The 13,946-nt window shown below is 33.9% G+C and overlaps 1 protein-coding gene and 2 long non-coding RNA genes across 5 annotated transcripts in view; all 3 read right to left on the bottom strand.

The window, feature by feature from the left end:
- Positions 1-219: 219 nt before the first annotated feature.
- On the bottom strand, positions 220-2,342 carry LOC148936482 (uncharacterized). 3 transcript variants are annotated; one of them, XR_016139500.1, is made up of 5 exons: positions 2,116-2,342; positions 1,827-1,984; positions 1,340-1,463; positions 854-1,082; positions 244-713 (listed from the first exon to the last, which is right to left on the bottom strand). It is a non-coding gene; the product is annotated as an uncharacterized LOC148936482 (long non-coding RNA). The 3 variants fall into 3 exon arrangements; XR_016139501.1 differs by lacking the exons at positions 1,827-1,984; positions 2,116-2,342 and adding an exon at positions 1,558-1,765 and having other exon boundaries at positions 220-713; XR_016139499.1 differs by lacking the exon at positions 2,116-2,342 and having other exon boundaries at positions 1,827-2,099.
- Positions 2,343-4,931: 2,589 nt separating this feature from the next.
- LOC105426321 (uncharacterized) lies at positions 4,932-9,069 on the bottom strand. Its single transcript, XR_967752.3, has 3 exons — positions 6,796-9,069; positions 6,365-6,454; positions 4,932-6,292 (listed from the first exon to the last, which is right to left on the bottom strand). It is a non-coding gene; the product is annotated as an uncharacterized LOC105426321 (long non-coding RNA).
- A 3,429-nt stretch (positions 9,070-12,498) lies between these two features.
- Positions 12,499-13,946, bottom strand: part of LOC105426530 (uncharacterized) — a 37,346-nt gene continuing 35,898 nt past the window's right edge. Inside the window, exon 4 of the mRNA XM_089078202.1 lies at positions 12,499-13,389. Coding sequence (XP_088934328.1) covers positions 13,193-13,389 — 197 coding nt within the window. The 3' untranslated portion in view covers positions 12,499-13,192. The remainder of the gene's footprint in view (positions 13,390-13,946) is intronic.

Below are 13,946 nucleotides of genomic sequence, written 5' to 3'. Positions count from 1 at the left end.
AATAAAAATTAAAATTTGTAAATACAAAAATCCACTCTTTGCCAATATATACGCTTTTTATTTGCAAAAAGTAATTATTATATTAAAAAAAATTTATTGTGGTCTTATAAAGATATTTAGATATAGCTATTAAAAACTGAATAAATATATAAATAAATATATAAATATATAAATAAACAATATATATATATATATATATATATATATATATATATATACCAATAAATATATAAAATAAATATTAGATATATTATTATATAAAAGGGAGCTGAATATAAAAAGGCTATATAGCTTTTATGATATTAATAAATAATAGATAATAATAAAACTAATAACTGATATAAATATATCAATCGCAAAAAGAAATTCAAATTATGTTAATACTCTTATCTTTTCATTATTGTTATTAGTTTTTAAATGTTTAATGCTTTTTTGATAAATTTTTATTAAAAGAAGTATTATTCTTTTTGGTAATAATTTATCAAAGAAGCATTAAATATTTAACAAATAACAATAATGAAAAGGTAAGAGTGCTGACATAATCCATTTAAATTTATTTTTATATTTTTTATTTAAAATAATATTTTTTTACAATTATATTTTTTCCCCGGCCTCTTCCTCCTCCATTTCCTTCCGGGCCTCTTACATACGTCCCCCTCGTTGCAAGACCCATCTTGCACGGGACCGCCCACCACTATTTCGTCTATAAGGCACTGAAAATAATTAAATGTCAAAATATTAATATGTTTACATATATATGTATTATACATGACATATACTAGTATGTGTGTATTTATATACATATAATTATTATTATTATATTATTATTATATATTATTTCAATAAATAATACCACTATCTTGATGCTGCTGCTGTTGCTGCTGCTACTGCTGCTGCTGCTGCTGCTGCTGCTACGGCTGCTGCTGCTGCTGCGGCTGCTGCTGCTGCTGTTGCGGCTGCTGCTGCTGCTGCTGCTGCGGCTGCTGCGGCGGCTGCTGCTGCGGCTGCGGCTGCGGCTGCGACTGCGGCGGCTGCTGCTGCTGCTGCGGCTGCTGCTGCTGCTGCTGCTGCGGTTGTTGTTTCTGTATAAAAAAAACTTTTGAAAAATCTAAAAATTACAAATTAATCAGATACAGATCTAGAAATAATTTTATTGGACCATCAATATTATTATGTAGGACACTTAAATATAATAATAATGTTCACAAATTTCTGATCTAGCAACCGATTTGAATATAACAGATTTTAAAGATAATCATTTTAAAGATCCAATAAAATTATTTACATCAGTATCTGTCCAAATTTTTATATTTGTCATTAAAAGCATTCTTTTTTTTACCAGCAAGTTTATCTGCTTCCGCAGCTGTTGCAATTGCAGCTCATGCTGCTCTCTCAATTGCTGCATTTGCAGCTCATGCTGTTTTGCTGCTGTTGCAGCATATCAGCAAATTTTTTCTTTTGCTCTGTAAAATACATAAACTATATAATAGTAACATTATTATACTACTGATTATACTACTGATATCGGATAATGATAAAATTTTAATACACACGTACACGCGTACGCACGTAGGCACACGCACACGCAGGCACACGTACACACAGGCACACGTACACGCAGGCACCGTACACGCAGGCACACGTATACGCAGGCACACATACACACAGGCACACATACACACAGGCACACGCAGGCACACGTACACGTAGGCACACGTACACACAGGTACACGCAGCCACACGCACACGCACACGATAATGAAGCATATTAAATTAGATTAAAAATGTGATTTATATTTCTTAAATAATAATAAATTGTAACTAACCTGTCATTGCGTCGTCAAGTATGCTGTGGCGCCGAATAAAAAAGAAACAACGATCTCGATTTTCCATTATTTATCTCACGATGCGCGACGATTTCATTTGTCTTTCGGTGACTTCGTGTACCGTCTTTCGATCACATCGTGTATCTTATACATCTTGACTTTTTAATATTGAAGAATATATTCGAGATTAAAAGGTATAACTTTCCATATACACATTTATACACACACACACACACACACACACACACACACACACACACACACATTTTATATATATATATATATTCACATATACGTATACGGAGAGAGACGATTTAAGATCGTAAAATATTTTGACAAATGCGTCATGTGTCAGTGTGCAAGCTGCAAGCCACAAGAATTGACCAGTCACAGTCGAATAGGGAGAATACTTGATTGTGATTGATCCATTCTTAGCCCACGATCCACGACACCGACATACGACGCATTGTAGAACAGGCCTACGAAGTTAGAGAATAGGCATATAGGTGGCCGAAGTGCCGAGTGCACATGTACGTGCTTTGCCTTTGTATGCATGCTACGCGTCTCTCCTCACAATCGATCCTTCGGGTGACACCCGTTTGACCACGTCCCGATTGACCACTAGCCATTCACAGCGCTTGAACAGTGAAAAAATTCTAGGCACCGGCCCTTGTGAGTGGCTAGTGATCAATCAGGACGTGGTTAAACGGGTGTCACCCCATAACGACATATCTAGCTAGTGAAACTGTTGTTAAGAAGTTAGAGAATAAATCTGGAACGCTCCCTTTCCGAATAATATATTGTTATATGTTGTTACATCTATATTAATAGCTATATTTTAACAAAAATTCAGCAAATCGGTGGCCTGAAGGCCGGAATCTTTTTGATTAGAAGGATCGGGTGATACTCGTTTGACCACGTCCCGATTGATCACTAGCCACGCAGGGACTGGTGCCTAGAATTTTTCCACTGTTCAAGTGCTATGAGTGACTAATGTTCAATCGGGACGTGATCAAACAGGTGTCACCCGTCGTTACGCAGCTTTTTTTTCCATATACTATACCTGCGCAACGACAACATAATGATAACGACACTGTCGTTGAGAAGTTAGAGAATAGGCTTATACAGCGTCCCAATTGATCACAATTACTCACAGGAGCCGATGCCTAGAATTTTTCCACTGTTCAAGCGCTGTGAGTGGCTAGTGGTCAATCAGAACGTGGTCAAACGGGTGTCACCCATTCGGAAATGATGTATTTTTGAACTATTAATGAGAAATTGCGATTTGAATTTTAGTATGCTCCATTAGTATAACTACAGTAAGACGAACGTGTGGCGTAGTGGATTAGATGCGTTGGAAATGTAGAGATTGCGTGTTCGCGTCTTAGTATTTTATATATAATTTCTTTTTCTTTTTTTTACATTTATTTTTTTTGTTACAAAAATATATTTAGTTTATAATAATACGGAAACTTATTATTTATATATTTCAACTTTTTATTCCTGTTTGTTTTTAATAAAAGTAAACAGTGTTAATATGACAAGTTTATACATATATATATGTATTTATAGATGGCGAGATATTTATATCATATAAAAAAAGTTGTTTGTACATAAATAAACCAATAAATGTATACTACTGTGATCAAATATAAACGAGATTTTTGTTATAGAGTGAAAAATCTTTATTTATTCTTCAAAATCAAATTCGTCGCCTTCAAAATAATCCCCTCCCGACACTTATGCCAACGCTTTTTCCAATCCTCGAAACACTCTGAAAACTCTTCTTCCGGAATGGCCTTCAATACTTTCTTCGTTTCGGCTTGTATCTCCTCAATCGATTCAAAACGGTGTCCCTGGAGCGGTCTTTTGAATTTATTGAATAGCCAGAAGTCACACGGTGCTAAATCAGGCGAATACGGTGATTGTGGAACGATATGAGTCAAGTTTTTGGCGAAATGGTCACGAAGAACCAGTGTAATGTGAGATGGCGCATTATCGTGATACAAAAATTATGAGTTATCTGCCCATAAATCTGGCCTCTTGAGGCGAATAGCTTCACGCAAACGACGCATAACCCTAATATTCCTTGTTGACAGTTTGGCCCGGAGAAAGGAATTCATAATGCACCACACCACGATAATCGAAGAAAACTGTTAACAAAATCTTGATTTTTGAGCGACTTTGGCGATCTTTGGCCTTGCCTCACCTTTTACATGATATTCGCTCGATTAGTCGGTTGTTTCCGGGTCGTACGCATAGATCCAAGTCTCATCTCCAGTTATCATGCGTTTCATCTCGTCCTGGTAGTCAGAAATCATTGTTTCACACACTTCAACGCGACGCTGTTTTTCCAAAAAATTGAGTGTTTTCGGAATCAAACGAGATTTGACTCTTCTCAAATCTTTTCAAGCACAAATGGTCTTTCAAAATGGTCTGGACTAATCCAAATGAAATGTTTACAGTATCGGCAAGTTCTCTAATTGTCAATCGACCATTTTGGAGCACCAAATCCTTGATTTGCTTCACATATTGTTCATCAGTTGATGTTTTTGGTCGTTTTTGATGTGGTTTTCTACGCTTTCTCGACTATCTTTCAACATTTTATACCAGTCAAATACTTTTGGTCTTGATAGAGCCTGGTCACCAAAAGCCTTCTGCAACATTCTGAACGTTTCAGTAGCAGAAATTTCATTCCGTAAACAAAATAAAATACAATTTCTTTGCCCAACAGAATCACACATCGTAAAAATCGAAAAAAATACTTTTGGATATTCATAAAAACGAGCGTTCACTATTAAACAAATGAAGAGAATGACATGAAATTTCACACAGATGTCAAAGATAGTACTACCAACTTAATCAAAAAATATTTGTCAGAATCAATGAATCCGCGCAGTTTAAATTTAAAAATCTCGTTTATATTTGATCACAGTTTATACTTACATGTATATACTTATATATATATATATATATATATATATATATAATATATATTATATATATATAAGTATATACATGTAAGTATAAACTTGTTAATTAATACTGTTCACTTTTATTAAAAACAAACAAAAATAAAGAGTTGAAATATATATAAAAAAAGTTTTCATATTATTATATGTACTAAATATTTTTCTTTGTAACAAAAAAAATTAATATAAAAAAAATAAAAAAGATTATAAAATACTGAGACACGAACACGCAGTCTCCACGCGCGCGCGCGCGCGCGCGCGCGTGTGTGTGTGTGTGTGTGTGTGTGTGATAAGATGCAACATGCATGTGTTGCATGTATCAATACTCGCGTGTAGCTATCAGCTGATTGCATTGAGTGCCTCACGTAATCGCCCGCATCAGATAGTGAGTTGCTCCGGTCCTGTCTATCCTCTTCTATGTGCAGTTCGTAATTCGCGAACTGTTTTCTCTTATAATTTAAAAACTAAGCTTCTGATAAAAATTTGATAGGGGAAAAATCATCTTCAGAATCGACTCAGGAATATGACATTTTAAGGACAAATGGTTCTTCTGAATGACCCTGTATACATAACATTAATGTATATAATATTTTATCATTTTTTTCACCTTATTCACTTTATGTTTTCACTTATTTGTCCTTATTTAATTTTATTTTAATAAAATACTATAATTTTTTTTTTATATTTACATTCTGATATATAATACTTATTACGTACATGCCCGCGCATATGTCAAAAAGGATGTGCAAACCAACAGATTACTACTTGAACAGTGCTACTAATTCATAAAAATTAAAATTATTTCGTTTAGAAAATTTCGTTAGTGTCAATATTATTATCCCGTTATTATATTATCCCGTCTATTTTTCAGGAAACTGTCTAACCCAATATTTCACTTAAAAATGTATTTGATAGTTAATATGTTACAGTATTAATTTAGTTTATTTACAATGTTATTTGCCTTTAATGTTTAAATCTCACAAAATTAAAAGCAGTAAAAGATATTTTAAGAACAGACATGTAGTAACTAGCGACACCCCCCTAATCGGAAGCGAGAGAGACCCTAAAAACATAAGTATCCAATGAGATTAATCCAAAGCGTAGTGGGGCAAGGTATAAAACCCACTGCGCGTACGGACAGCAGCAGTTACAGTGAGTTTAAGTTAATCAATCAGTAGTCGAGGGTGAAAAGCGCGAGTAATCGAAAAGTAGTGTACAAAATCTCGCTCACGAGAATGATCGCGTGCGGCACGAAGTGACTGATTCAATTCGTTAAAAAGCGTGATAAAGCGTACGAATTAATTTGTGATTCGCGCATAAGCGACATTTCGAGTACAGATCAAATAGACATATCAAATTATCGCGACGATAATCGCGACGACGAGACGATTTATTTTATTACACGATTTATTGGTTTGTGTATAAATATATAATTAACATATTGTGAAACATTATTATTTCGTTATTGCGGCATCAATACAAAGTTTGTAAAATCTGGAACAAAACGACATTATATAATATATTTTATTAACATTAAAAGTGAACATTAATGTTACCCATACTCACCATTCCTGGAAAGAAAGTCGAGTCACAAACTGTGATCCAATAGATGTCCTGACGGAAAGATTCGAGTGATCCAGCGACATCCAGAGGATACTTGAAACAGAAAGATGAGTTAGAAACCATCGAAAGGTTGGGTGATTCATATATCAAAGATAGACAATTCGTATTAAAAATAGATATGTAAAGCATGCCGCGCATATTATATTCATTTTTATATTCATTTTATAAAAGATAAAGTAATACGTGATGAAGTGCTCGAGTTATAATTTTTCAATTGAAATCGATAAATTCTTGAAATTTTTCCATGACAGGAATTTAAATTAAACATTCCGCGCGTACGAGAAGTAATTTCATTTATCTGATAAAAACGAATGGCGACCGAAAAATATTAATAAAAATAAATTTATTTATGCATAGAGACCAAGGTACATTACCATCGGTCACATCACGACATAGTGTGAGGAGAAAGCAGAAATATTTTTGTACTCTTTCGCACTTTACGCGCTGTGCGATGGTCGAGCGTCTCCGACGTTTATATCTCTTGATTATCGCTAACATCTGGCAACATGACATCGAGTTATACGAAATATGAAACAAAAAGAAGCCTGAAGACCATATCAGACTAGCGGTTACCTGATTACGGTTGCCGATTGACGATTCTATTATTACTAATCACATTGACCATAACCAGGACTTGCTACATTGTGATTGGCTGAAATAGAATCGCCAACCGTAGTCGGCAACCGCTAATCTGATATGGCCTTCAGAGTGGTCATGGACGCGTTTTAACTGTACCCTTATTCGCGTTGGTAATGTGCACGTTTTTGTGGTTCTGTTCCGTGCTAGAAGAATGATAAAGAGGGACGATATGGACACGATATCCATATCTTTCATATTATCTCACACGTAACAGCACATGCATCGAGTCGCTTAAAAATAACTAGGACTAAAGTTACTTATAATTTACGAATTATTAATAAATAAGGTATAGGATAATTTATCGATAAAATAAGGATAATATATGTATATGGACCTAGCAAACGACTAGCAAACGTTTTAACACCGAAATATTCATGAAATCATAAGATAAAGATTCCAAATGAGATAATCAAAGTCATATGTATACTGCGATATATGTATATATGTGTATCATTGTTATTCTAACATGTTATTTGCGGTAAATATCACAAGTTATAGTCTTACAAACATGAAGCTACAAGTCCATTTTAGTCAAATTATATATTTTAATCATATAAAAGATTTGATAAACCACTGTTTAAAAAAATAATAAAACTCAAGTAGTAGTTTCTTTAATTTAAAAATAATAAAAACCAAATTATATGTATATCTTTCTATCCATTAAAAACTTCTTTTTCTAATCCAAGTGGTAGTAATTATTTAGCTTTAAAATATTTTTATATCACAAAATTGCTTTACTCAATTTACGTTTTTATTACAAAGAATTATAAAGTAACAGTATAAAATAAATGATAAAATTTTATTTAAATAAAAAAAATTTTTATGTAAAAACACTTAGCGCTGCTCATACCTCTAAAAAGAATATGAATATGTGTGTGTGTGTGTGTGTGTGTGTGTGTGCGTGCGCGCGCGCGCGCGTGCGTGCGTGCGTGCGTGTGCGTGTGTGCGTGCGTGTGCGAGCGTGCGTGCGTGTGCGTGTGTGCGTGCGTGTGCGAGCGTGCGTGCGCGCGCGCGCGCGCGTGTGTGTGTGTCGGCCTCCGTCGTGATGCACACCTCCCTTCTTATTCGGGGGCTCGAGCCATGCTTGATGCAATCTCTCCTGCTGCGCATCAGGAGGATTATTTATATATTTACCAGTGGCGTTGGAGGGTGTCATCGCTGCAGTCCGACCTGCATCCATCGAGAGACTAGGACCATCATCTCTCTAGAGTACCGGTCGTGGGGATTCGAGGGAATATACATGTATATATGTATATTGTATATGTGTGATTGATATATGTATATATGTGTATTATTGTATTGTTGACGTGTTATTCTAACATGTCATTATTTGCGATAAATATCACCTAATAAAATTACCTTTTAAAAAAGATAAAAAATAACGCCAAGTTCACGTTTTCTTATTTATGTAAAAGAAAAAATTTTATACAAAAATTTTCATCTACAAAAGTCTTTTTAATAATAAATTTCATATTGATACAAAAGATGTGATATGAAGAATTGGCGCCAACTTCTACGAGGGTAGTCTGAAAAGTTTTGAGCCTTAACATGAAGATGACGTTACTCGTCAAAACCATTCTAATACTACAATAGTATATGCTTTGAAAGACTTTTGTGAAAATTTCAGCCATTTTGAACGTCCAGTTGTTGTTTGACAGTCGTTTGTGTTAGTCGATGTCAGTGTTTTTGTAAAAATGGAAAAAATTGAATATCGTGCCGTGATTAAATTCTTACATTTAAAAGGCAATACGCCTGCGCAAATTAAAATCGAGTTGGATGCTGTTTACAGGGACTCTGCCCCATCATTTGCCACCGTAAAAAGATGGACAGCTAAATTTAAACGTCGTACCAGCTTGGCTGATGATGAGCGTTCGGGATGGCCAAAAACTGCGACCACCGCTGATAACATCGAAAATGTTCACCAAATGGTACTGGACGACCATCGAATCAAGGTTAGAGAGATAGCAGAGGCTATGAGCATATCGAAAGAACGCGTTTGTCATATATTGACTGAAGAATTGGATATGCGCAAGCTATCCGCGCGTTGGGTGCCGCGCTTGCTCACTTTGAACCAAAAACGAATTCGAATGGACATTTCCAAGGCCCTGTTGGAGCGGTTCAAGCGAAACGAGTCAGATTTTTTGCGTCGATTCATAACTGTAGATGAAACTTGGATCCACCATTACACTCCAGAGATAAAAGAACAGTTAAAACAGTGGACTGCAAAGGGTGAATCTGCTCCGAAAAAGATGAAGACGGTTCCATCAGCTGGGAAGGTAATGGCGACTGTTTTTTGAGTCACAGAATTGTGTGTATCGACTATCTTGAAAAAGGTAAAACAATAACGGGAGCGTATTACGCATCATTACTTGATAAGCTGAAGGTAGAAATTGCAAAAAAACGGCCGCATTTGAAGAAGAAGAAGAAGAAAGTGCTGTTCCATCAAGATAACGCACCTGCTCACACTTCGACGGTCGCCATGGCCAAAATTCACGAACTGCACTTCGAATTGGTTGACCACCCGTATTCATTAGATCTGGCTCCCAGCGATTTTTTCCTGTTTCCTAAGCTTAAAGTTTCGCTTGGAGGACAGAGATTTTCATCGAACGAGGAGGTCATCGCATACGTAAACGCCTATTTTGCGGAGCAAGATGCCAACTACTATTTGGAGAGGTTAAAGAGGTTAGAGTATCGATGGGAAAAGTATATCGACTTAAAAGGAGATTATGTTGAAAAATAAAACTGTAATGGCAGGGCCGTTACTTGTAAGGAAAATATATATCCATGTATACATATACACTTGGCTTGTTATTTGTCCTGCGCTGCCTATCCTGCTTGCACGCACACCGCTCGCGCTATTCCACTCGCTTGCCTGTACACCGCACGCGCCGTCTCGCTCATGCTATCGCTCATGGTACCCCACGCGATACCGACTCCCCACCGCCGGATTGATGGCGCACAATAGGGAACGCCGGCCGGGTATATAAGCCCGGCCGGCCGAGACATGGGATCAGATCCCATCCTGCGATCCGATTCCTGACATCGACCTGACCAGTACCTACTACCTCTTGGAGCCAAGGTTTCGCTTGGTTCTGTCGGGTTTCGCTGACTTCTGTCACCACGCCTCGGGCTAAGGTTTCGCTTAGCTCTGTCGGGTTTCGCCGACTCCTGTCACCACTCCTCGGGCTGAGGTTTCGCTCAGCTCCACCGGGTTTCGCTGGTTTTCGTTGCGAAGGCAAGGCTCGACGTGACACTCGGCCCTGCCCGCAATACCTCGCCGGCATTCAACCTGACATTAGCTTATAAGTGCATGCGATTCTATTAGTTATAAGCCGATACAGATTCTGTTAGTTATAAGCCGGTAGCTCTAAGTTCTTTAACCGCGCCATAGTCACGTGTAAATAAACCGTTGTCGACTGCACACCGCACCTGTCTTGCGCCGCCTTACGTCAACTGTTTGCGTTTCCGCTTTGCAGCGACACTGCGACATCACCCGGCTTTGCACTACTCTGTATCTATCTTTCTACCAATAAACGATCTTTTCGCTGTAACCTGTGTTCGCGTACGCTCTCCCCTCCTCTCGAACCCGGACACCGACGAGCCGAGTGTCGAGTGAGGTGACCGCGTTACAAAACTATATTTGACCGAAAAAATACTTGTTTCTATGTTAGGCTCAAAACTTTTTAGACTACTCTCGTAATTTAATAAAATAAAAAGAGCTTTACATTGAAATACATTTTATCTTGTAGTTTATTTTTATTTGAAAAATCGTTTCATTATTTCTACAAAAAACATGATATAAAAAATTGGCACAAACTTTTAATTATATGAAGTAGAAAAGAAACTTTGCAAAGGTGAAAAAAAATGTTATCAATCCAAAATTAATGTCAATTTATAATTGGCAAAAAAATTTTATTGAATTATTGTACTTGTGTTATATAAAAATATAATATAAAAGAAAATCTGATAAGAAAAAAAAACGTACAAAAACTTGGCGCGCCCGGGTCGTATTAAAACTACTTTTAATAATAATGAATTATGTGACAGATAAATAAAAAACAGTTTGAATTAAAATTTAATATATTTTAAGATTTTTTATTTTTAAACTTATTTCTTTTTTAATATTAACTAAATAAAATTAATGAAATATATAATTAATTATTAATTAATGAAACATTTTTTACATAAATAATGCAAGAAACTTAAGAGTTTATTTTATTAGAATGTTATCCAGTATAAACGCATGTGTTTTAATATTTATTAATAAATTTTTTTTAATATTATATATTTACATATAATATTAAAGAAAAATATATAAATAAAAATTATATAAAAAATTTATTACAAATAATTTAAAAAGTAATATACATTATTAATGTAAAAAGATAAACAGTAAGAGTGCAATATAATAAGTATGTATGTATGTGTTTTAATGCGACCCGGTCGCATCAAGTTTTTGTATGTCGTTTTTTTTTCTTACACATCAGATTTTTTTTTTATATTTGTATTTTATATTGTATTTTATATTGTATTTTTATATAAACACAAGTACTATATATACACAAGTATAATTCAATAACATTTTTTTGGTAACTACAAATTGACATTAATTTTAGATTGATAACATCTTTTTTCACTTTTGCAAAGTTTCTTTTCTACTTCATATAATTAAAAGTTTGTGCTAAATTTTGATACCATATTTTTTGTAGAAATAATGAAACGATTTTTCAAATAAAAATGAACTACAAAATAGAATGTATTTCAATGTAAAGCTCTTTTTATTTTATTAAATTAGAAGTTGGTGCCAGTTCTTCATATCACATCTTTTGTACCAATATAAAATTTATTATTAAAAAGAATTTTATAGATGAAAATTTGTGTATAAAATTCTTTTTTTTACATAAATAAGAAAACGGACGCGTGAACTTAGCGTTATTTTTTAGGTAATTTTATTAGGATATCACTCATTCTTTTAGTAACAAATAGTATTTATTATTTAGCATATTTGAAACATTTTATTACTTTATATATACTAGAAAAAACAATCAGTATTCAATTATTATTTTTTAATCTTTTTTAAAAAAAATATATACACATTGTTTGCTCCTCTAGGCCATTTTTTCTTGTTAATTTGTGCATCATCAATGTCTATCCATCTATTAGATGTTTCATCTCTACACATACTTGTGTAATGACCATCTTCAATAGATAATTCCATCTTCAATAGATAGATAAAAAGATCCATGATGAAAAATAGCATTCATTACTTTATAAAATTGTCCCCTACTGATATTGTAGTTGTTGGTACTGCACGCAAATTAAATTGATCTATTTTTATTAATTTACCATTTTGTTCTAAAAATAATTGTAAATAAATGATAAGTATTTCTCGTGTTAATGTTAATTCTTTTTTAAATATTGTATCTTTCCCTGTACAATTTTTACATAGGTCATGAGAGTGATACCACCTCGAAAAAGTAATATTTAATAAATCATTAAGATCTTACGTAACTGTCTTTTTTTAAATTAGTAATGGGAAATAAGAATATTATCATTAGTAATAACAATTGTATTATCATTTTATCACAAGTTTTACACCGTATAGTGAAACGTATTTGATGCTTAACTAGATTTTTAATATAATCATATTTTTCACAGATAGCTATGAGAAATTCAGATGCATCTTGTTTTATATAGCTAGAAAAATTACTTCTTAAATCTTGTCGTACTGTAAATGTATTCAAATCAGATATTCCATTTTCATATCAATTCATTAATATATCTAAAACATTTAATTTATCACATTCAAAAATTTGTTTTCTAATAACATTTAAATGCAAAAGACATTGCAAAATTGCATTTGCGTAAGATGAAACTTTATCCTTATTTTGGAACCCATGTATTATTCAAATAGTATTTTTTTGAACCATTTCATATGATTCTTGAACAGAAGAAATAACTTTTGGTAATATCCATAAAGTATCTTTTATTTTAATATATTTTTGTTTTGAAATAGTAATTAATTTCGCTTCTGATTTATATGTTTGTTTTAATCGATTATATTCAATAATTGCACTTCACTAGCTTTTATAGATGAGGGATCATAATTAATTAAAAAATCTTCTCTAAATGTTACTCGTGACAAAGCAATATAAACTTGTCCTGCATTAAATACAGATTACCAATGTCCAATAGCATTTTGTACTTACCTAGGCTTTTATGAATAGTGATTCCATAATTTAATGATAATGGAAATTGTTTTCTGATAATGTAAGCTCTATCCATCATTTGAAATTTAACGCTGACTCTTTCAATCAAGTATTCTGAACCTGTAGATAATAAAAGTTTGATCTTTTCTACATATTCAGTATTTATATTTTGAACAATTGATATTATTTTCGCGATTGTACCATTTACCAGTCCCAAACTAGCATCAATATTATATATTACGTCTTAGCATTATTTTTACTTTAATCTTAATAATAATTTGTTTCGAAAGTCCAGCTGTTCTAGTATCATCTTCATCATTTTTCGATAATACTTTCAATACTTTCTTTTTTATGTATGGAATACAATTTATCGTGTCTTCAGCAATTAATAACATTTCTTTTGAATTAATACGATTCAACATTGTGTTGTACCCCGGATGGGCTACAACGTTAATTTTTAGAGATAGTCGGGTCCGTTAAGCCTAAGGAGTTGGGACTCCGAGCAGGATCGAACGAATGGAAGGAAATCTTGAAATCACTAACACACTTTCTTTAGGATACTTGATTTATTTAACAACTGCACAATTTCTTGGATTGCTTATATTATTTCTTTTACACACGGTTAAACGTCGGCGGGCGCGTATCGCGTTACTCTGGCGGCCGTCGACCGAGTATGT

Source organism: Pogonomyrmex barbatus, unplaced genomic scaffold, assembly GCF_055798465.1.
Source record: "Pogonomyrmex barbatus isolate J1 unplaced genomic scaffold, ASM5579846v1 scaffold21, whole genome shotgun sequence".
Lineage (NCBI taxonomy): Eukaryota > Metazoa > Arthropoda > Insecta > Hymenoptera > Formicidae > Pogonomyrmex > Pogonomyrmex barbatus.
Note: the sequence above shows the minus strand (reverse complement) of the source record. Positions and strands in the feature narration are given on the sequence as shown.